The sequence below is a fragment of the Gasterosteus aculeatus genome, chromosome 5, assembly GCF_964276395.1.
Source record: "Gasterosteus aculeatus chromosome 5, fGasAcu3.hap1.1, whole genome shotgun sequence".
NCBI classification, from domain to species: Eukaryota; Metazoa; Chordata; class Actinopteri; order Perciformes; family Gasterosteidae; genus Gasterosteus; species Gasterosteus aculeatus.
Genome location: NC_135692.1, coordinates 2,309,868 through 2,334,082, shown reverse-complemented (window position 1 = coordinate 2,334,082; position 24,215 = coordinate 2,309,868). Strand labels below are relative to the sequence as shown.

The window sequence follows — 24,215 nt, the reverse complement described above, 5'->3', positions numbered from 1 at the left end:
CACATACAGAAGGCTTCAAGCTGCAGCTCCTCCTCGTCTCTACCTTAGTTCATTACGTCCTGTTTCATCTGTCATATTCGGGGGAGCTCTGTGGGTTTTAACAGGGCCTTTTCTTTCAGATGATCTTGAAATACAATTCAGTAACAGCAGTGACGTAGGCGCCTCGTGTCTAATGCATGCGGCGTTCGACAGGCAGGGTAGGGATGGATTGACCACTATGAGGCGCAGGATCGAAAATAACCTGTTGTGCCTCATAACCTGCTGGTTACATGCACACAATGTACTTTTAAACGTAGGTTTACTTCATGTTGGCTCGCCTGGTTAGATTTCTGAAAACCAAAGTACTTAGTATCAACATAATGGCAAATAGAAAGAGCGATTAACGTAAACGATTGGCTTGATTCAGTGTTCATGTGGTTTGTACTGGAGACCCACCAGTACGGACGGAACTGTCTACCAGTGTGGCCTTGGCGTTGGGTCTGTGCTCTAGTGACTAAATCCCAGATCATTCTTGATAACCCGAGTCTCTGACTGAAGGAGGAGAAAATCAATGGGTGTAGATTTTTTTGTGAGGAGTCCATTCGTGTCTATAAAGCTTTTTTACTCGCTGGTTTTCTTTGCCGGCTGAAGGCCAGAGCAGGAATACGTTTGTCGCTGTGCAGTGAGCAGACAATAAGTGGCTCCTTACCCCTTCTTTTCTTTGCACCCCCCCCCACCACCACCCACTGGCAGTATTTGTGTGCTTTCTCCGCTCCCCGAGTCCGTCCTAAACAGGATTCCACATCACTTGCCAGGTAAACACCTCTCTCGCATTCTCCCATCTGTTCAGACACAGAGGCGCCTTCTTCTTCTTAACATGTCCTCAGGAATGAATCCTTTCATCCCCAGAGTGGTAAAAGACGCGCGGGTTCTTCCTTCTCTCCCGTTTGGTGTTTACCCGTCGCGGTGGCCGCTCGCTCTCAGCTGGTTGAATTTGCTTGACTGCTGGTGCCTGAGGCGACGTCCAGAACCGCCCCGTTGCTCGGGAACTCGGGGGGGGGGGGGGTGTGGAGACGGCTTTTATTGTCTCGTGGTTGTAAAAGTGAAAGAAAAGGCCGAGGTGTCTTCAAACTTTCATTCTCTCCGGTGGCCGTCGGAGGGGGACGCCAAGATTACAAAAATAAGTCAACTCTTACAGTTCTACTTCTCGCTTTACTCGTTCCCTCAGTTAACATTGTAAACATGAGTCTATGGCCTCAATCTCTGGTTTCAAGCCTTTTTCAGTACAGCGTGGTGTTCATTTAGTAAATGGTGGTCCATTTAGAGCACAATAGATGCAGTCAGTGGAGTCAAAGCAGGACTGTAGTTGCAGCTTTGCCCCGTTGGTCCATCTTCTCACTGTGTTGACCATCGGCGTTGCAGGTTTTAATTTCTGCCTGTAGAGCCAGAGTGGACAAGGGAGTTGGATGAATTAGGGCTGCGTTGTTCCCACTCGGTTTGTCCCTTGGCTTCAGCTGAGATCTGATCTGATGTCAGTGCTGTGATTTGATTTCAGTTGTTTTAAATGAATAAGCTGTGGGCCTGACTGCTTTGAAGCCTCGAGGATCTTTTGTAAATGAATAAGGAGACATCAGGGTGAACCCAAACTGTTTTTCTGTTTTTACTTTTACATACTCTAGACTGGATATATTTGTGTTAACTGAGAATTAATTGATTAATTATATAATCAAAATGATTCTTAATGCTCAATCCCGGCCCTATTTATATGTATAAATAAGTATGTATATACTGATACTGTGTGTATATATATATTCCAAGTGTCTACCCACTGGATCATTTTTTAAGAACTTTACACCGTATATTTAAATGCAAACATTGTAAAATATTACTTAAATATTAATGAAGCCCCAAGAGAAAAGCTTAGTCCATACAGTCTTCTTAAAAACAATGACCTGTTTCTAATCCTTATTTATCACCCAGATCTGCAACAACAAAGCAGTTTTCTTCCATCTTCACTTTTCTTTTTTTATTTGCGGAGCACAAACAGGAACGAATCCTCTGTTCACATAATTGCAGAAGTCCTCCTGGCGGCTCGTGAATGGGGTGAATGGGGCTCTGCATGGACTACGCATCGTCAGCTATCGCGCCGCCTCTAAAGTCAGCCGGCCGTCTGTCATGTGTCCCCGCACCAAAAAAATCGGTTTAGGAGCCGCAAATAACTACTAGACAGCAGAATGGGTTTCTCAACTGTTGGAGCGCTTCCTCTGTTGCTATGCTACTGGTCCTCTGGAACCCAAACAGTGGGGGAAAAATGGATGTCAGTCCAATAGGACATTGGGTTTTGGGACAACAAATGCGCAAAAACCTCAACAGGAACCAGGAAGCCCTGACAGACGTTCCTGAGGCCGACAGTCATCGGACAAAAACAGGCTGCCGACGAGAGACTCGCCTTGAGGACGCCAAAGCCTCCATTTTTCTTGGCACGTTGTTACGCTGGATCAGATATTTTGACTTACTGCTGCACGGCATGACTGAGCTGCTTCCAGAGAGGATTCTCTGCTGCTGGCCCCTTCTTACCCAACCTCATGTTGTGAGCACCTCAGATGATCACACGCCGGCCTCAGAGAGGACAAACCCCCCCCAAAAACGTAGGCTCAGGAGTTTAGATGGGGCGATGGAATCCCGGACTGGAGCCTGTGGTGTATTTTTGACAAGAGCACGTGTGAACCGGAGCGGCCATATGCCACGGAGCGACGGCGCCTTACGGGGGACTCCTGCAATCAGCGCCTCCTCCAACCCGAGCTGCTCCGTCTCATGTTGCACAAACAAGAAAACACTGGCAGAGCGTAGTGCCTCTTCTTATGTGTGTGTGTGTGTGTGACATGTCCCGGTTTCCACAATAGAGGAGGAGGCCGTTTGACCGAATCTCAGCCCGGTCTGTTGTGCGCCTTCAGCCTCGTCAATATATTTTCTCTTGGACCTTGTTCGCCGACCTTATAGGACGAATGTATTCAGGGATCATTGTTTTAGGCCAATAATACGTCCTCACCAGTGGACAGCAGCAGTAGTGTGTGACGGACCACCGTCGTCCCCCCAAGCAGCTCATCTGCTGCTCGGGAATCAAGTCTCTCATCCAGCCGCTGTGAGACGACCTCCACGCCAGCTGTAATTTACCACAGGGAGAGACGGGAGTGTGTGTCTGTGTGTGATTTGTGAAGGACCGACGCAGCCAGTAAGAGCAAAGCGACGGAGGAGAGGGAAAGCGCACGGAGATTGCTTGGGTCACTTGGAAGGGATTTACACACACACACACTCACTCACTCACTCACACACTCACTCACTCACTCACTCACTCACTCACTCACTCACTCACTCACTCACTCACACACTCACACACACACTCTGCAGGTGAACGGTGCGTTTTCGCAGGCAAAATAAACTCCAGTTGCAACTGCGCCATCCTAACGTCCTAATTCACTCTCTGTCACACACACACTCACACTCACTCACTCACTCACTCACTCACTCACTCACTCACACACTCACACAGGCCACCGTCAGTGAAAATCTCCAGCTGTTAATCTGATAATCCTGTGCAGATGTGAGTCCTGCAGCAGGAAGCAGGAATACTGTGCGTTAGCGTGCGAGGTGGGGGAGGAGGGGAGAGACGAGGGGAGAGACGAGGGGAGAGACGGGGGGAGAGACGGCGGGAGAGACGAGGGAGAGACGGGGGGAGAGACGGGGGGGGAGACGGAGGAGAGACGGGGGGAGAGACGGAGGGAGAGACTGAGGGAGAGACTGAGGGAGAGACGGGGGGAGAGACGGAGGGAGAGACTGAGGGAGAGACGGGGGGAGAGACGGAGGGAGAGACTGAGGGAGAGACGGAGGGAGAGACGGGGGGAGAGACGGAGGGAGAGACTGAGGGAGAGACGGAGGGAGAGACGGGGGGTGAGACGGGGGGAGACGGGCTCCACAGTAAGCGGGAGCTGCTGCAGGCGTCCCTGGTCCTCCCTGAATAACCAGCCCCGTGTTAACACACACGCCCGGGACGCAGCGTGGAGGAAAAGCCGATTTGTTGTCATGGAGATGAAGTAGGATGGGGAGCCATGTTCATTCAGCCATTAAAAGTATTAACTATTGTAACGTCACGTGGGGTAACTAGCTTGCATAGAAAAACTCAACCCAGGTCATTTCTTCACCAACCTCAAGTGTCCACGAGGAGAAAAACGGCCAACTCCATCCAGCGGGTGGAGGCTCTTCCTCCACGTAGGGGCCTGTTCCCAGTCTGCTCTCCTTGTGTCCTTCGTTAAGACCCCCAGCCCTGCCTCAATCAGGTGAGTGCTGAGGCCTTCAGGGACACGCGTGGGACGTGTGGGCGGTCCGTGCAGGGACGTAGCAGCGCTCCCCTACCTGGCCCCTGGGCACGGATTCAAAATGTCAGCACATCATCAGAGCTGTATCACGTCAGCATCTTAGCAGTCACCATCACAATTCATCACAGCAAAGGTATCGACCCGTGGCGAGGGGGCGCTCTCCACCGACACGGGGGACCCGGGGCATGATCAAATCATCATGCATATCTACTATTTAAGATCAAATGACAAATCCTCCTTCCTCTGCCGGGTCCTCTGTGCGGGGGAGAGAACCTCCCTCCATGTGCACAAGTCACCAGTTCACCTCTGATACAGTAATGCATGTGAGACCTATTCTTAACCCCCTGGCCGCCAGCAGCTCTGTTTGCAAGACATCCGAGACTTTCTGCTCATTCCGAGAGCTCAAAAATGTCATTACATTTTTGAAAAGAAAGAAAGCCGTAATATTGGGAGGAAATCTCCCCTGCAGTCTGCTCCGCCTCACGTCACGCACACAGGAGCCTCCTGGGAGGTTCAGTGGAGCAGATGCGTCATCGCAAATGAAACTAACTCAAAACATTAAATTGGCCGGCGCGTGGCGAGCAGTGGGCCTGCACCCCCGATGACTCTCAGCGCCGCATGGGGCCGAGGGGACGCAAGAGCACCCGTAGGTGTCACCCCCTTTGTGCCCGTCAGTAACATATCCCCGGCTCTCATGTTGTCGTACCAAAGTACAATTTTTCTTGTACCTTTTTGCTTTGAAGAAACGGCATTATGTTTTAAAAAAAATATCGTCGTCTACGTTTTTGTCAGAGATTATATAATACGTCAGTACATTTGGGAAAAGGGGTTCATGTAAGTATTCATGATTGCGTGAAGGAGTGTGCGTGTTTTAAAACCATCCACATGCAAACCTCCCCGACGCGATGAGTAACAGATCCAACTCTGCGTGTTAGTACGGACAGTTTGTCTCAGCTGGTATTGGATCGGGAGTCGTACGCTGCAAACAAGTGACCTTTTTAATGTGCAGGAATAGAAGGACGCGGTGGATCCAGGCTCAACCCGCTGCTGCTGCTCACCCGTCTGTTTGTTTTGGGGGCTGCAGACTTCGGGAGGAGAGATGGTGCGAGTTCTGTCTCAGAGGCCCGTCAGTCAAAGCAAACACAACCCCCAAACGTACCACTTTTGGAGCCCTGTTATCTTCAAAATGAGCTTCCCGACTGTCTTCTCCACGCGCGCCGGGTGGAGTGACATCGGCAGGGTGGGGGTCCTCGCCGTATCTGCCTGTTGTCTTTGCAGCCAGCACACAGACGGCGACAAAGCCGTCACGGCCCTTTTTACCGGGCTCATGACAATGAGCACATGCCAGGGTTAAAAAAAAACAAGGCACCTCCTTCAAATAACGATATTTAGTATTTTGTTCAGCTTTCTATATTCAGAACAGCCACTCACAGACATGTGAGTGATGCCAACCACGTGGATTTTTTGTTTTCGCATAATGCAAATGTTTTATCTCCTCAGGCTCTGAAATACTGCATTTGAATATTTCTGCACGGCGCCTAAACAGTCTTGGAATCCCGTGTAAATCTGTTTTGAGGGGAAAGCCGGGACTCTTTTGGATCTAATGAGCCCAGTCGTGTTCACGTGTGGCGTCTATGGCTCTGTGTGTGTGTGTGGGGGGGGGGAGTGGCCCGCCATCAGATGATCGATCAGCGGCTCCGCTGGTCCATGTCCATGTGTCCTCGGGCAAAACACTTAATCCCACGTTGTATTAATTAGTCCGGATGTGATTTAGGGTCCTGCGTGTATCTCCTGTCATCAGCGGGTGAATGATGGTGGAAAAGAGGGTTGGCTGGTCAGAAGCCCAGAAAAGATCGACAAGTGCCGTCTCTTCACTGATCACTTCTGTAACATCTTCTTCCATGTGATGGGTCACCATGTGATGGGAGGTCAACGATTCGATTCTAAACCGATTATCGATTCTAAACGGATAAAACGATTATCGACGCATCTCGATTTTCTACATTTTCTCAAATCTGAGTTTGCTACTCAAAGTAGGAAGTGATTAGCAACCTCTATTTGATAATGAAAGAAAACAAACAGATGAATTACCTTCTCTGATTTTCATAAGAGAAAAAAGATCTCAAATGTCACAAATATGATTTTCTATCAACAATGCAAGAACCAACGCAGCTTGCATTTCAACACAATGTAGAAGTAGCCGATGTAAAAAAATATTAAACAGATTCACTTTTCTTTTCTTAGTCTCAGACCGGTCCGTGTTTGTAAAATACCAGAAAAAAGTCCAAATCTGTGAATATCTTGCGAACTTTCAATACGGATCGACTTTTTGCAAAATGGAAATAATGAGGTAAGATATGCGCCGGTAATGATGGTAAATGATGGTTGTAGCTGGTTGTCATCGACGCTCCACTACGATCACCGCAGGGGGGCGTTTGTTTTTTGACAACGTTTTATCTCATAATTATATTATATTTATAGTTGTGTGGATGCATCACTCCAGCCAATCCACAGACAGGGTTTGTAACCAATCAGGTGTAGAGACCATGGTGACTGGCTCCGCCCCCTTACTGTCAAAAAGAAAAACAGCGAGCGCGTAGAAAACACCTTTGAGCGCGAGCAGAGACGAACCTCGCGAGCGAGGAAGTTCACGCTCCGCGAGCGAGCAAACATCTCGCGCGAGACGGGCTTTTAAAAAAAAAAAAATGTATTCCGATTATTAACTTTTCTGAGACCGAATTGCTCTAGAGAGAATCGAGAGAAATCGAAGAATGGATACAGCGCGCCCACTATGACAACAAGAACCACATGACGATGCACCAACACAGCCGGGGCCCCACAGGGGGCCCGAGCGCCTTTTAGGGTGTTTTCTTTTGAAAGATCTCACGTAAGTTGACGTTAGATCAGAAAACGATTCAATGCGGAGGTGCAGGCGCAACAGCTAACACGCTAACAAGCTAACGTGCTTACCAGTTTACCCCCCCCCCCATGCACCCGTACAGCCGGGGCTGTTAAAGAGGCCCGACTGAGAGATGATTGTGTCATAAGTCAGTGAGCGCAGCTGTTGGCAAGGTCAGGCTCCCTTCATGGACGCTCTCAGTTTGTCTCTGCCGGTCCGTCGTCCCTTTTGTCTCCGTTTCCCCTCTGTTGTCTCCGTCTGGGCATGTCCCTGTACCAATCCTGCTCCCCTCTCACCCCCCCAGCCTCCCCCATCCCTCCCTGCCTCTCTTTCTGCATGGTCAGGCTTCAGGATTGCTTGTGATTTCAATGAATATTAATGGGAGAGTTTAGATATTATATTAAAACTCTCTCTCTCTCTCTCCCCCCCTTCTGGCTTTATGTTGGGTAGTGGGGGGTCAGACAGCTTTGTTGGGGAGTCAGCTGTGCAAATAGGATCCAGGTCACTAAGAGGCTTGCCACGTGGGTCACGTGGCTTGAGATGAGCCGTTCTCCAAAATAAAAGCACGGCTTGTGTGTAAACGTGAATGTGTCTTGTCGCCGAGGAACGTGCTCTTCAAAGTAGGTTTTTACATTGACACGGTGCTCTGGATTTTGGAAAGAACAAAAGGGTTAGGTTGTAATTTTTGACTCTAAATGGGCCATTATTTACTAAATGAACATCATGCTGACTTAAATAGAACAAATCAAGTGCGATTTATGGTTATTTTTAGGGATGCAAGTAAGCATAATTTTAATAATCGATTAAATCTTGAAAATATCTTTTTTTATCATTTTTTTTATTTAAAGGGACCTGAGCTGTCAGAACAATAAATAATTTAGGAAAAATAAAGAAAAAATCAGGAATTGTTTGAACGTCAGAACTTGTTCTGTGCACTTGTTCTCAGACACACACACTCACAATCTCTCACAATCTCACACTCAGACACACACACCCATGTTCACTTGAAGCTTATTCATTAAATGATTACCATCATGGATGTAAGTGGAAGTTAAGTTCATTTCAACACAGCTTGAGATGACCAAGTGCTATAAAATAACTTTAAATTAAAAAGTACAACACACATACATATATTTGTCATTAATAACCGATATGGGACAAAGCATAGAATATACATGACAACAGATCTAACGAATAAGGTGTTTTTAGTCTTTTTAAACTATGCTGTTGGTATTAACCAGCAGCAGGATGTTGCTCGTGTCGCTTTTGCATATCTTGCGATTAACACGTTTCTTTGATTTATTAGGTGTTTAATGCTCGCGCACCCTGGGAGACTGAGGTCGGACGGATTTCTCTGCGTCGCTCTAGTGGTGCAATCGTCGCGCGACACAACAAACGGAGAATGAAATCTTTCAATAATCCCATTTAAACTTAATCGGTTGGTTGCTGCAGCCTGGTGATGTTCTCCTCGATGTTGGGAAGTCCACGTCCACCAGAGACCAACATCTGTGTGTGCGTTTCATGGTTTCCCTTTGAGTTCAACAACAAGCTCAAAGAAAAAAGCACTAATGGAAGAAAGGAATGAAAGAGCCAATGAAGGAAGGGAGAGGGAGGAAAACAATTACGAATTAGGGCTGAAAATAACAAAGAATGACAATAGGAAACACAGAAAGATTAAAATAATAAGGGAGGATGAAAGGAAGACAAACGGGGCGTAGGAGGAGACAGAGGAAATATCAAGGGGAACATAAAACAAGCGGTATTAATGATGAGATATTAATGATGTTTAATGCAATTAAAGATAAACCAACAGACAAAAGGAAAAGTGACACTATGATGAAACAATACGACAGAAGGAACTAATGCCGGAGAAGAGAGGAAACAAGGACAAAGACAAAGCTACAAAGTGCATATGAAGTTAAAGCTGCCAAATGAACGCGATGGAGTAGGATGTGTAATGTTTCCCTCTGACGCTGGAGAAAAGAGCTCATGTCATCAGCGCTTCACCCACGGGGAGAGGTGGATGGTTTAGACCCTGGTTCAACCCTGGTTTAAATGTGGCTGTTGGTCCCATTGACTCCCTGAATACTCCTATTGTTCCGCGGTCAAATCAATTTAAGTTATTGACCGGATCACTTTACCCGACCTGCAGGGGGCGAGCTCACCCAGGAAGTCCTCCTCACTCCCAGCGAGCCCCAAAAAACGGCACCGCGCGCCCAGGACACCTTTTAGTGACGATGTCATGAGCTGAAAGAGTCCCGTCAACACGGTGGACCCCTTTAAAAATATGCCCGACTGCTCGAATGGCTTTTGACTCCATTACTTTCATGTGCAAGTGTCATATAGAAAAACATCTTAAGCAGCACAAACATGTTCATATGCCTTTTTTTTACACCCAGATGTATGTAAATAGGGTCGCTATTAATTGAAAAAGTGGACGAAAGCGAAAAGCGCCTAGAAACTGCTTGTTTGGTTCAACTAGAAGGTGAAATCTGCACGTCAGGCTGTTGGCAGGAGTGCTGCTGTCGTTAGTTTCTGGGGATGATTCCTATGGAGCTCAGCGGATTCCTTCAGCCGCTTGAAACTGTTAAAAAAAAACACAAACCCTCATAATCCTTCATCAGCAAGCAGCATCCTCTCATCGTTTAATTGACTGGTTGCACTGTGCTGACTGTGTAAACAGCTCCAACGGGGTGAAAATGGAGGATCTCCGTTCTGCTGATGGCAGGACGTGTGTTCTGGGCCACGGAAACACGTCTGTCACTGACATCAAAGTATGTGTGTATTAATTGAAGTATTGACATTTCCAGATGAAGGCTTTGTGAGCTCATGAGTTAATGTCTAGGTAGCACACAGTGTACATGTACACCGCAGGCACTAACCATGAACGAGTCGTCTCAATATAGAAATAGGGAATACAGACAGATTAAGAAATGAACACGTTTTTTTTTTAAATAATTGATTTACTTGGATAGGATTGGATAAAATGTATTCTGAAACGTTTGAAGTGTTCATCTGCATTAATATTACTGACATAATTAATGCAGCTCTCATGCATTTTGTGATTCAAATTCTTAATTTTATTACTTGATTGATTTGTAGAAAGAATAATGGATATAGTGCATATAGTTTGCAATGTTTGCAATGAGGGTATCTAAATGAAATGAATCTTAACAGTCTAGTGTTGGTGTGTCGTGGTGTCGGTTGCCTTCATTCGCTCTCATTTGCGATGGCCTCCATAAACGGATGATTCCATAATACACATTAACGCATTCGTCAATGTCGTTTTCTTGCAATTAGTGCCGCAGCAGCTCCGTTTTCCCGCAGGGATCCCGAGAGGCTCAATCTACCTCGCAGAATTCCTTATTGTCGCATCTCAGCGGTGACTTGTGTGACGCTGATGGTGATAAAACTGTTTAACACCCGGTCCAATTAGACCCAAATAAGGGAGAAAGGGGGCTTATCCATCTGAAAAGGCCTTTTTTAATTCCTGCGTTGTTGTAGGCTCTGACGTGCCGCAGAGACTATCAGAGGTCTGTATATTTGTCAGTAGCTTGTAAGAGGATCATGTCCACCGGCTTGGAATCTCCTTTATATTACTTATAACAGCTAGAATCCCGAGGGCTCTCCAACCGCCCCTTCACACACACACACACACACACACACACACACACACACACACACACACACGCACACACTATGTTCTACTGTTCTCTTGGACACCTCGTTATTCCTCTTACTGCCGAGCTCTTATCTCATGAAACAAGGAAAAACGCCGCCCGGTTTACCAGAGCGATGCAGCGCCGTCACAGCAGCTACGCAGCAGTAAGGTTACCGAGCAGCAAAACACCCTCTGATTTGTTGTTCTCGGGCCCCTCTGCCCACGCCACCACGCCCCCCCACACCCCCACCGCCCCCTCTGCCCACTGCCCACGCCCCCCCATACCCACACCGCCCCCTCTGCCCACTGCCCACACCACCACGCCCCCACCCCCCCACATCACCACGCCCCCACATCACCACGCCCCCACCCCCCACATCACCACGCCCCCACATCACCACGCCCCCACACCCGACGCCCTCACACCCCCACGCCCCCACATCACCACGCCCCCATACCCCCACGTCACCACGCCCCCACATCCCCACACCCCCACATTACCACGCCCCCACATCCCCACACCCCCACATTACCACGCCCCCACATCCCCACACCTCCACGCCCCCGTTCTGTTCTTGTGGGCCGGCCTCCCTTTAATGGGTCGGAGAGTCCCACTCGTTGCTGCTGCTTTTTATTGGCTAATGCATTGATTTATTTCCCCCCATTGAAACTGACGCCTTTACTTTGAGTTTATTTCCCATCAAAAAGCAAAGGCGGAGTTCCTCATTTGGAGAAGGATGAAAACCAATGCAGTCTTTTAAATGGGTTCTCCTATGTTACGTAGGCCGACTTCAAAACGCCTGCAGTGGAGATTTTACAGAAGTAGCTCTTGGCCGTGTCCGGCCGGTCCTGTGAGATTGGACTGTGAGAGGGGAGGAGGGGTTTTCTTCAGGGCCGGCTTCGGCTTCCCATTAAAGACAAGCGCGTGGGGCGAGCCCCCTCCAGCCCTCACTTAAGCCCCACGCCGCACGCTTGTCAAAAAGAACAAGAGGGAGGCAAAAGTGGAGGCGTTTGGAAAAAAAAGCAATATCCCAAAGGCTGAACGAGTAATTCTCCACCGCAACTCTTTCCCTGAACTGAGACCTTTTACTTCATCACCTCAATTATACCGCGCGACCTTTGCTCTGAGCTCAGGCTTCTCTCCGAAGCTCGCACAACATGGCCGCACGCGTTCACACAAACTGCCGAGGGAGACGCTGCATCGCGTTGGGGGTGGGCGTGTGTGTGCGCTGAGAGGTTGAGTTCCCTCGGAGCTCCTTAAGACCCGCATTTTGCGGAGGCCTCTTGCCCGAGAAGGTGAGGCAAAAGAAAAAAACTGGCGCTATTGTTTCATTTTCTCTTCTGATCCAAGTGATTGATGTCCCTGTGTTTCTTCCCCCCCCCCCCCCCCCCCCCACCCCACAGCCCAGCCAAATCCGCCATGGTGGGCATACAAGGAGGTGGTCCAAGGCAGCTTCGTTCCAGGTGAGCCCCCGAGACGGACCACCGCACACACGCAGCCATTACCACTGAGCACATTTGAGGATGTCATTGGCGCCACCTTCCCATCGGTGTTATTTTCTCATTCTGACACGGAGCCTTTCGCCGCCTTCCCACACTGCAGCTCGCAGTTCCTCCACCGAATTCTCCCAGCTCGTCGCTCATCCTCCACGTCAAGCCGTCAATTATTTTCCGTGAGATGGTGGGGTTTCTCTTTTTTTTTTGCTGAGATTTTGAAAAAGCCCGCAGGTGGCGGTGTGAAGTGTGTCTGCGCCCACGAGGACAAAACGCATCGCGCACACCGGTAGAGCAATTAGGAGGAATCTGAGCAGAGGACTCTCGCCTCCCTAAGGGTGACGGGAGGTAAGAAGGAAGGACTTTTGTAAATGCAAAGATTCTGAAATTGTATTCTGCAAGGTGCCGTTAACAGTCAGAAGCGGACGTGGTCACCGTGTACTGTCGCCCGTTGGCTTGTGGCCTGCCGTCGCCGTCTGGAGTTTTTTGCAACCAATAAACAGAAGTTTCCAAATTTACAATAGTAAGGAGTGCGAGCGTACCGGTAGTATAACCGATCTGTCAGCTGTTAATGGGACCAGTTTACTAAATGGACCTCATATCATCTCATGCTGTATTAAGCCACAGACCATGAACTCATGTCTACAATGTTTATTGCGGATATAAATCAAGTGACAAGTAGAATCTGACTTCTTTTTGCAAGTAGTGACTTGATGCTGGTTAGTAGAGGGGAAGCAGGTTTTAAGACACCTACGTAATTATCTTCACTTCACACAACCGAAGTTATAAAACCAAACGGACGCTTCCAAGGAACTCCGGCATGTTAAATCTAAGGCAATGTGACTCTAAAATACTAATAAGAAGAGCTGGCAAAGGAAAGTGAAATATTGTAGGAAGGATGAAGTCACAGTTAAAGCTGTTGGATGCTCCACTGTGTCCTTCTACCCACTGAGAAGAACACTTCTGTGGTTCTACCATCAGGGGAAGACGCCCCAATGAAAAAGCTGTCAATCACACGTTAACTCGCTAAGTCCATCGTTTCATTCATCTTCTGCTAGCTTCTCCTGACGCGTGTTGGATACGCTCCTACCTCAATCAGAAGTTCTTTTGGGGAAATAGATAAATAAAGGTATGTGAACGCAGAGTGATACCGTTTTAATTCTAAAGAAGCAAACTGCAAAAGTAAATTCGGCTGATGGACGTTTTCCCCATTGACTTACAGTTGAGTCTCCAGGTTTGATGATTGATTTGCTCTCGCAGCGTTGCCATGGCGTTGTCAGTTTGTCCTCTTCCCTCTGGCACGCCGGGCGCGTTGCTCGCTCCCCGTTCGTATCTCCGCCGTCTCTCCTCGCAGGAGGCGCCACAACAAGCGCTCCCCACCCACCACAAGCCGGGGCGAGCGTTCCCGACCCCTACAGCCCCGGGCTCTTCACATGGCTGGGATGTAAGACAAGAACAGAACAAAGTGGTTGTTCTTTAAGGCCAATCTGTGGATGCCCAGTGAAATCATGCGATTCCACATTTCAGTGACACGCACACGAGTAATGGCCATTTCAGAGCAGCCACTCCACTGCAGCGCGCGCCATCCAACCTTTCCTCATGTGCACCTCAGCTGTTCCACATTAAGAAAACCCATCAGCGCTGACAGTTATGGCGGGGTTCTCAACGTAGGTCTGATGGGCAGCCGGGGTGATATTGTGCAAATTGAAAAGGAACTAATGCTGCTCCGTCGCTGGGAAAGTCTGATTGTAAAGCTCCACTCAGCTCCGGTACAGTAGTGCTATCAGAGAACTTCTTTCCACCTGTAATGGCCCATTCTCATCAGCGGGGAAACCGTTTGCAGGCTAAGAACTAATTATTTGAAGACTTTCACACTCCCAAGGTCAGTAAAGCAGATGCGATCCCATTCTCGGGTCACTGACCTCTTTGGAATCCTCAGATGAAATGCGTCACTTCTCACCTTACCATTGGAGTCCAGTCCTGGGCCTCGTCCTCCATTGTTCATTTATGCAGACGCGTGTGTCATTTGCTTTATTTTTGAGCTGGTCGGTTTATATCTGAGGAACACTTTCATGAACTTTAATTAACAGCACAACTTCCAACTTCAGCACCCGCTGTGTTGAGAATGTGAGCCCATCATAATGGCACGGGACTGAAAATAGAAGGTTAAGGCAGAGCATCCAATTAAGCCGGCTAATAAGCTGCCATTGTAATGCCTCAGTTATTCAGGGAAGTATTTTTTGGAACATGTCAGTCTGTATTTCATGACATAAGCAGGCTGCTGGACTTAATTGCACAGTAAGTGTTAAACCATAATTCTGAAAAGAAGGAATAGGAATCAGACAGGAACTAAAGCTGCTTTGGGTGTTTTGAAGAAGTGCATTCGTGAGTGTTACTCCTCAGTAGCTTCATAGGATGAGTCCTGGGACTGATCTGTAAGGTCAAAAGAAGCGTGATCTATTTCCCCCCATTACATGCATGTTCGGTGGAAACAGATCACGCTTCTTTTGACTCACAAAATAAAGTTCTTGAGTGAAACCTGGCTCATGTCCACCAAGGCCTGTGTTCGTCCCCCCAGAAGACACCGTCAGGTGTTCCTTCAGGATGGCCGAGCTGGGAGCGATTGACAGCGCGATGAGGGCAGCAGCGTCTTTGGTTTGGTTTCTCTCAGCCGAGATGCCTTCTGGGTTCTTCTGGGGTAAAAGGCTCCTTGCTGTGGGGGATGGGAGCACTGAAGCTCACAGATCAACAGATTACATGATTCTTTTATTGTTGTTCGGTTACTTTCAGCAGTTCTTTCTGCTTTACAGAAAATGATTTCCTAAATACAGCGGGACACTTAGCAAAGATGTGGGATGGGACGAGAAGATCAAAGGAAAGCGTTTGATGCAGGCTTTCGATACCCAGCAGGGTTCTTCTTGTTTTCATTCCCGATTGGTTCTTCAGAATGTGTGTAGTGATGCCAGTATTTTTAGTTAGTTGGTACAAAAACAAAACCAGGTCTTTCTTTAGCTCCCTGTCAATTACAGAGATTATTGGAACGATGTGTCTCTGGCAGCAAAATCAGTAAAGCCGACCTCCGTCTCTTATGAGTGTTTTATGAACCGTCTCAGCGCGGCCAAACACCACGAGGGCCGCAGGCGGTGTGCGCATGTGATGTGCAGTGAGCAGTGGATCTGACTCGCATGGAGATGAGAGGATACCGGGGAGGGCTCTTGATGCTGTATGCTGTAGCATGGAGAGGGGAGGGGGGGGTAATAGATTTTCACGCTCTTCTATGCCGTACAGTTTCATACCCAAACACTCTCATTCTCTCAACACCACAGTCTTGTCTTGTTTATGTGCTGCGTATTTCCCTTTGTGTTTACATCCTGCATTCAGGGATGTAGCAGCCGCCATGTTTCAATGTTCTATCTGGGAATGACGGACTGTGACAAAATTCTTTTTCAAGTGTTTTACAGAATGAAGACTGGAAGTTCTGAAATAAAAAAAAAAGTCCCTTTTAGCTTGTGAGGGATATCGGCTGCAGGTGAAATGTTCAACTCAAGCTCCACTTGCTCTGGAGCTTTTTAATGACTTGGGTGAGTTTACCATTAAACTGGTATTCGACCAACCAAGGAGTTGGAACCAGTTCTTCCTTCTTCTCACAGGAGCCCAACAGAACTTTGAGCAAAGGAGAGAAAGTTTGGGTACATTTGTCCCGTCTGTTAGGTCGTTATCCGGTAGCCCCATCGCATCTTCCCAGTTGGGTGGATGTGATGGGGCATCAGAATTGCCTCACCGGGGGGGCACAGGACACAGCTGGGGGGTGATAGGAGTGGTCCACATTTACCCATGAAACCTGACTGTGGATTATGTGTTGAACATCTAGAGAGGACTGTTGACTCTGGCTGCTCTGCTGTAGGCGGAATGGTGGACTTTCACCCATTGGACATCTGTTCCCATCTGTGAAATCAAGTCAAAGTAGATATGTTTGTCTCTGAAATTCCATATTAAAATGGCACTTTGCCAGTTATTTTAGCTTAAACCGAGCCACAACGCCACATTCATGGAAAGACACTCCTTATAAATAAGTCGCCGCGGGTTGGATTCAAACCGCCCACGGCAGAGGAGACTCGAGGGGCCTCTCATGGGCTTGAATGACTTCTCTCCTGGAGTCACTCCTGGTTTTTCTACCATTTTCCCACCAAGCCAGCAACGCATGTTAAACTCGCGCTGCTCACATGTAAACCAGCTTCAACCACCAAAACTACTTAATTAGGCTTAGAAGGAGATCGGGAAACACATAGTTCGGTTTAGGCAACATTATGTATTTAGATGTTGTCAAAGTACGGAAGTTAAGTGAAAGAGCTTTTGATTTATTTGTATTATTCAATGTAGGGCGTAAGGCTCTTTTACGAGCAGCGTGCTGATTAAAACAACAGCCTGTAAACCAGGTCATAGGTCACGTTATTCATCGGCTCATTCTTGCTGTACAGGAACAACACTCCATTAATCCTGCCCGATTGGTATTGTGCAACTCTCCAGAGCCAAGAAAGAGCTGAGATGGAGTTGTTGTTTTTTTTTGGGTTGATTTGCAAAATTATGAAAAGGACCTGTTTGTACAAGTGTGGGGTGATGTCACCAACATGAGTGCATGCGATGAAATCATCAGGCCTTATCGTACATCTCCACATCCGACGCTTTCCTTTTCCAATCCCCATCCGTCACAGTATTCTAGTCACATCTTGCCATATCCACAATTGAGTTTAATCCTGTGTTTTCCCCTCCTCACTCGTTTGACGGACACGTTTGCTCGCAGCGATCAAACAAGTGGCTCCAGTTTTATGTTTGCTTGCTTGTGAACTCATCATCTGTGTTTTCTCTTCGTTTTTGATTATTTATTTAGCAACCCACTTAGACGAGAACGTACATATATACATTCACACAAGTGCTGAGAAACAATTCAAGTTCTTTTGCACGATTAGTTGTATGAATTTTTCAGATTAGTCATAATAAAATATCATTCAATTTAATCATCTGTTTAATCTGTTTAGTAGTTGAGCTATTTGTTACTAATGTTTATTGGTACATTGATGATTATAATGCTAATTGATGTTCATAAGAAGCAGTACATGGAGGACTTGGATGCGAGGCGATTGGAGGTCTTGAGATGCGTATTTGCGCCGACATTTTGCAATATCCAGGACAGCAACATCTAACTCCAACGAATGTAGGCAGGTTAAAATGCAGAACAATAGCAATAGCAGATAGCAGTAGCAATTAGCAGTAGCATTTGTTACTGCAGTAGCCGTAGCAAACTCTATGTACGTATGGCCACAGCTTTGAGGCAAGCTGAGACGCCTCTTGCTTCCTCTGTACACAGTGACTCGAGTCAGCTCGACTTGTGACGTTAGACCACAAATCAGAAATTGATCCCAGGTTGGCGGTTCAACCGCAAGACCTACTTTCTTCGGGAATGGGAAATGGTCATGTGAGACACAAACACAATAATGTAGCCTACTTGTCAACCGGACTGGCTCGCAAGGCCTTCTACGGTGTGAGCGAAGATCCTCCTTGAATAACTGGAGCGAACCGGCTCTGAGCTCCCCCGGTGTTGCAGGCGAGCCTCATGGTGTTCATGAAGGTGACCAGTGCCTGTCGGGGAGAGATGCCAGTGATGTCTGTCTTCGATGGGTTCTCGATGGAGAACACGTACGGGGTCTAGCGCTCTTCCTTTTAGCCTGCAGAACTCACAGAGAGCTAAACACTCCACAAGATCCCGACTGTTTGCTGTCCGGCGGGCGGCAGGGAGGGATCGACCCGCTCACGACTGGAGAGAGCGCCGCGCGCTTCAGTTCAGCCAGAAGGCCTCGTAAGGCGAGTGGTCAAACGCCGTAGATCCTTCTCTGAAATCGATTGACGTCCAAATCGGACCTTCTCTGAGTTCCCGCCAAGCTATGCTGTTAGAACTCATCGTTTAAACGTTTCATTACAATGGACAGCAACAGAGTGGAGAACAGCTTTTAACGTTAGCACAGATGCGATTGGCTTAAGGAAACGGGGCTCATGTCTGGTTGGCTAGTTCTCAATGAGCCCGCCCACAATTAGCTGATGGCGTACCCACAGGGAGGTAGGAAAGGCCTCCACTCTGCCTGACTGAATCTATGTTTTTGCGCACAGCAGCTAAACTGTTGAATCAATGGAGGAGGCTAATTGGAAGGTACTTTGTATGGCAGGTGCTGAGCTGTTCTCTGTGACAATTTCTAATGGAAAACCAATGACAGGCACAGACACCACCGGTCGGGGGGCTTTGAATCGCACCATTTGCCCGCCAGCAAATTAATGGAAAGAAAATGGATATTGAATATTACATATGGCCAGCTTGTTTTGTGCACCCTAGCCAGCCTCCTAACACTGGAGGTGGAATTGAGATGATGTTCTTGTTGAGCTCAATTCTTTTTCTGAGACCAGATATTACTGTGTAGTATGTTTTCAGTAGCTTCAATAAAAGCTGCAAAGGTACACAAGAACAACGTTAAAATAAATAAATAAAATAACAAGAGTGATGAAAAATAAAGATTTACAATGCTAATAACGGAGCTACTATTTTTCTTTCCCCTATACAATGTCCCATGAAATGAAAACATGTTTTCATGGGTGGATCCTATAAAAAGGCTCTGAAATGAGTAAAGCATGCTCAGACTCAAACGCACAAAAACCCTTCTCATTGTATTAAGTAAAGACAATTATTGAATGAACACAGGAGAAAGTTCTCCAAGAGGGAATGAAACAAAACAATAAGAAGTTAGATAAATACCTCAGTAAACACAGAATTTGGCTGTGACTAATATTCTTTTAGCTATTCCTATTATTTCTAAACATATTTAGAATCCATGTCCAATCCATCGAATTCAGTTTGGATGTTATTTTTGGATCCCCTCCCCACACACACCCACGCACACTCCAATTGGCACATAAACGCTTGCAAAAAGAAATGCAATTGTGTACACACGTGACAGCTGCGGGTATTATGTTTAAGTGACAGTGTGATGAATGGAGCTCCGACAAGATGGACCCGTATTTACCCTCCACTGACTGACAGCAGGCGGAGGAGACAAGGGAACGGACACGTTATAGGAGGAAGTAGGAGGAGAAAATGAGTGGAGGGGAGAGTAAAGATATCCGCTAAATGAGCGTAGGACAAATCGAAGAATGAGTTACAAGCAAATGGTGTGTGTGAAGGAGGACTAAGAGGAAAGGAAGAGGCGCCATTACAGCAACGATTGGCTGCAGAGAGGGAGAAGACACACGGGGGAGATGGTAGACGGCCAGAGGAGGCAGAGGAGAAGTGGAGGTTAAGGGAAGGAGTCGAGGCGTGGTGGGTTTTTCCTAACGAACCACACAAAGAAACAAATCGCAGTCACCCTGCAGTGATGTCAGCGGGCCTCCTTTAGAAACCGGCTGTCAATCACCCAGCCAGCGCACACGGAGAGGAAGTTACTTTTCTCGGCTCCTGACGGACAGCAGGCGCTGTGTCGGTCCGCCGCGTTGCTCCCACGCTGCCGGTACGGCGGCTACATCTTTTGTTTCTCGAGCTAGCTGAGCTAGCTAGCCTCCCATGTGTGCGATGACACCAAACTCGGTTCCAAAGCCGTCAGTTAACAGGCGCGTGGTTCAAAACGTACTAAATGCGACACAGCGGTGAATATAGAGCTACTTCGGTTACTCACAAAGCAGTGCAACGGCTATTTGTGGAACAGGAACATAGGTCATCGTGTTCTGCTGCTGGCAGTCTTCATACTTCCTCCTTCATGATTACGTCATTTTGTTTGACATCTCAACAACAGTTTGTGGGTTTACAGGAGCTACAAATGCTGGGAATGACCTAACGGAGCTTCCATCCCGTGTTTAAGCTTTAGGGGGGCTACCTCGTGATTAACCGCACGCAGTCGCTTCTGCTCAATGCTCTCAAAAGGCCAAGATGGCCACTGTAAAAAACCCAAAGCTCGAAACCTCAAAAAACGCTGCCAACCAACCAACCAAGATCAGGCGGCTATTTCCACCTATTATACAGTCTGGTTTATCTGATATCTGACGCGTCTTCTTTGAGAACAGGCTGCATGATAAGTGAAACTGAATAGACTGTCAGTAATATAGATCCACTTTTGTATTTGTGAATCGTTCGCTTGTCAGTCAAAGCAAGGAAAAGAATGTCTATTTATATCTATCTTTGACAATTATCTAGACTTTCATCCCCACCTTGAAAAAGCAGGGCTGAAAGTAGGTTATGTAGGTAGGAGTAGATTATGTCATCAGATGGTTGTAATTCACACATGAAACCATCTTTTCCAAATATTCATAACCTTTCCTACGATGCCTTTGCTGTACCGGCAATTCAGCGTTCAGCTGTAAGCAGCCGTGTGACTCAGAGCGATGTTTCAATCTCTCAAAGAAAGTATAATATCGGAGGGGATGCTTCGGGGAGGTGGGGGGGTATGCTGATGGCCTGCTTTATATCTCACCACAGGCATCGTCGCCTAATAGCATTTCCTTGTTTTGATACCTCCGCTATGTGCAGAGAGGATTACAAATTGCGATATAAGTCACATAAATATGTCGCCGCCTGAGCCTGACGCAGGACAAAGGAGATTACGGAGGAAAACACACGATTAGATCTGGTTCGCCTCGTCCGCCCGTTCATTTTCACAGGATATATGCTCCCCTGTCTGCGGCTGTGAGAATTATTGCCCGGTGTGTGTGCAGAGCAGCTGGGTACCTGCAGTACAGTAAGTTGCTGATGCCTGCGCTCCTTCCATTTACATCGCCGTAGTTAACGGTGTTTTGCATACACCTGCCGGAGGGAAAAGAGATGCACACATTGATCACAGATGCCGAAAGGTGCTTTACGATTCCCCTCAGCTCTGACTTTTTCAGCTCAGTTATTTTTACTCGCTAGAAAAACAAACCAACGAAACACATGCTACAACTCGTCGTTGCTGAAGCTGCTGCTGGATGCAGAAGCTGAGCACTGCGAGGCGGACCCGCCCCGCTCTGAGAGGTGTAAAGATCACGCCGCGTACGTTCCCCCGTTCCGCCCGCGGAGGCAGAACAGCGTAGTGAGTCTGGGTGTACGAAGACTTTTTGCAGAGTGCTCCGGCAGACACGGGCGGATCGATGGTAGTCAAAACACGCTGGACGGGGCAGTAAATGGCTGCTTTAGTGTCTCTGGAAGACGGATGAGTGTCCTGAGAACTGATGAGTAGCAGGTCGAGAAAAGACGAGTACGGGTCAGAGATCAATCACACACCAGCACGGTTTTAGTTTTCTAGTTGCTCATTAATGTTACATAGTAAAAAAAGTTGATATGTTTCTAAATTTAAGGAAGACGAACGAAGGTTGCGTTCAGGTACATTACGACGTGTTCAGTGAAAAAAAGACAAAAAACGCCTTAAATTATTATTATATCATATTGTATAGATTTTAGATTTTATAATGGTTTAAACTAACTTATTAAACTAGCTAACACATTAGTTGAAATAGAAAAAATAAAAAACTGGAGCTACGAGCTGCAGAGAAATCTGCTTTTTCTCCATTACAAAGAGACTATATTGCAGATATAGATCTGTCTACCTATATTGATAACTAGTACTGCAACTGTAGTACTGTAAGTTTTTTAAGTGAATTTAACGTGCTTCATGCATGACTGTTTATACAAGAGAGACCTTTGTAGGGGAAGACTTTACATGATTGTTGCTAATTGGCCTGGTTAGTTGTTGGTGACTGAAAAAGGTGTTGAAGGACACAATGAGTTTACACCCTTTGGAAATTTTGCATCAAAATATGCTCTTTCTAGAACATTTTCCAAAAATAAATAAAAGGAATACATCAAGTGTGCAACATTTTAAAACACAACAGGAGAAGGAAGTAAAGTCGGACATGGAATCGCACTCCCTTTCAGCTGCAAATCAAAATATTATATAATTATTATTATCATACAATTACATTTTTGTCTTTTGCTATCATTTTAATTCTAATACTTGCTGCAGTTTTTAAAGTGAAACAGTTGCAATTTTAACCGTGCAATATACGTTTGAATTGCAACAAAACAGATCCTGATGGGGCAACAAAAACACTTTTTATAAATTAGGTGTGACAGTTAAATAGTTTTGCTTGTACAACCTCTGAAACTTTAAACTTGTACCTCTTCAACCGTATGTTTACCAAGGCTGACAGAAAGTGAAAGAAACGAGCAGGTAAAACACTCCTTCATATGGAGCATGAAGAGGCGTTCTGCATCAGCTCCAAAAGGCCCATGCAAGCAGCAAGAGGTGACCTGAGCACCTGGACTAGTGGGAGTTCTACTGGTGATCTGTTGGACCTGTGGGCTGGCAGTAAGTCCGCTGACACCCACCTAAAAAAAACAACCTTTTAAACACATTTCTATGCTGTTACATGAGGCCGACTCATGACTAACAAGCTAACAAATCATCTTTGTGATCCTCATTCTGACAATTTCACCTTAGCACCTTCCACGGTGTCCATCCCATGCAGAATGATTGTATCATGCATAAAACAAGTATTGACCTAATGAATGATATTTCTTCCCTTATAAAACATCACCGTGTGACTGATTGTCGTCCTGTTTGCTTTACAAATCACCGCTTGAAGACGTTAATGCAAACCATCGATTGCTTTAGCGATTGGAAAAACAGTCGTAGTTGTACAGAAAGGCCGTGTCTCTGGGTCAGAGGGCCTTTGGAGTGGGTTCTCTCACAAATTGGTAATTGTGCCCCTTCCATGTGGCAGGAGGCTGAGGTCCATCAGGACTAAGACCTCCCGCCACATAAACAGTTCCTTCCCGTCGGCAGTCGGGCAACGGAGGTCGGTCCCCCAATGACTGACTCTGACACCCCACCAGTCACTTCCTTCACACCCCACAAACACTTGTCACTTTCTGTTCGCTGGTGCACTTCATTTTGAACTTTTATTTGCACTGCGTTGTTCTTGCGCTACGTTGTCTTACTGCCTGATGTCTCGCACCGACCGCCAAGTCAAATTCCTTGTATGTCGGACATATTTTGGTAATAAATGTTCCAGATTACTGGTTGAGCTTTTATGTGAAAGGCAGATGCTAAGAAGTGGCCAAATGAGATGAATAGCCGAGAACTTTATAACCACATTTAGCTTGCATTGAATTCCAGCTTCAAACATGAAAAAAGTGGTGTAAACAAACTAAAAAACAAACAAAGGCAATTTTCTTCACTAATCCAATGGAAAAATCCCTTTGGGCTTCTAGTCCGGGATCCTCCCTGCAGCATAATTATATCTACCTTCCTGTATGTTGGCTCTGGTTCTCTTAGACCCACAAAACCACCCGTTCCTCATTCTATCACGTTATTTAACTAACTTTGAGCTGATGAATGAGATTTGCTCTTCACCAGAGGTCAGATTCTCCCCGTTTTGAGTCCCATTTTCTCTTTCATTCGGGTCCCGGCTTGCTGCCCTGTGCCCGACATTGAGATAACCCAATTTAAATACATGAGCTGCTTAGGGTTGGGCCTGGAATGGAGTCTCCATTAAGTCGGGTAATACAGCGCAACGCTGTTTAAACAAAGCTCCTCAGCGGGACTCGGCAGCGGTTCTACCCCAGCGCCTGTAGATTCCTCTCCGGACTGGTTTATAATGAGGAACCAGCTCCGAATCCCCCCCACAGATCTGAGCAAGGAAACAAAGAGGACGGGCCAGGTGCAACTCACAGAGGGGACGCTGTGAATTGGAAGATATTGACATTACTATTAATTTGCCCTAATCCTCGCGCCCAGCCGTG

At 46.9% G+C, this 24,215-nt stretch overlaps 1 protein-coding gene across 3 annotated transcripts in view; it reads left to right on the top strand.

Annotated features, from left to right (window-relative positions):
* ca10a (carbonic anhydrase Xa) overlaps positions 1-24,215 on the top strand; it is a 152,206-nt gene that overhangs the window by 5,864 nt on the left and 122,127 nt on the right. For all 3 annotated transcript variants that reach the window (XM_040176987.2, XM_040176988.2, XM_040176986.2), the window contains one exon: positions 12,317-12,376. In XM_040176987.2, coding sequence (XP_040032921.1) covers positions 12,317-12,376 — 60 coding nt within the window. The remainder of the gene's footprint in view (positions 1-12,316; positions 12,377-24,215) is intronic.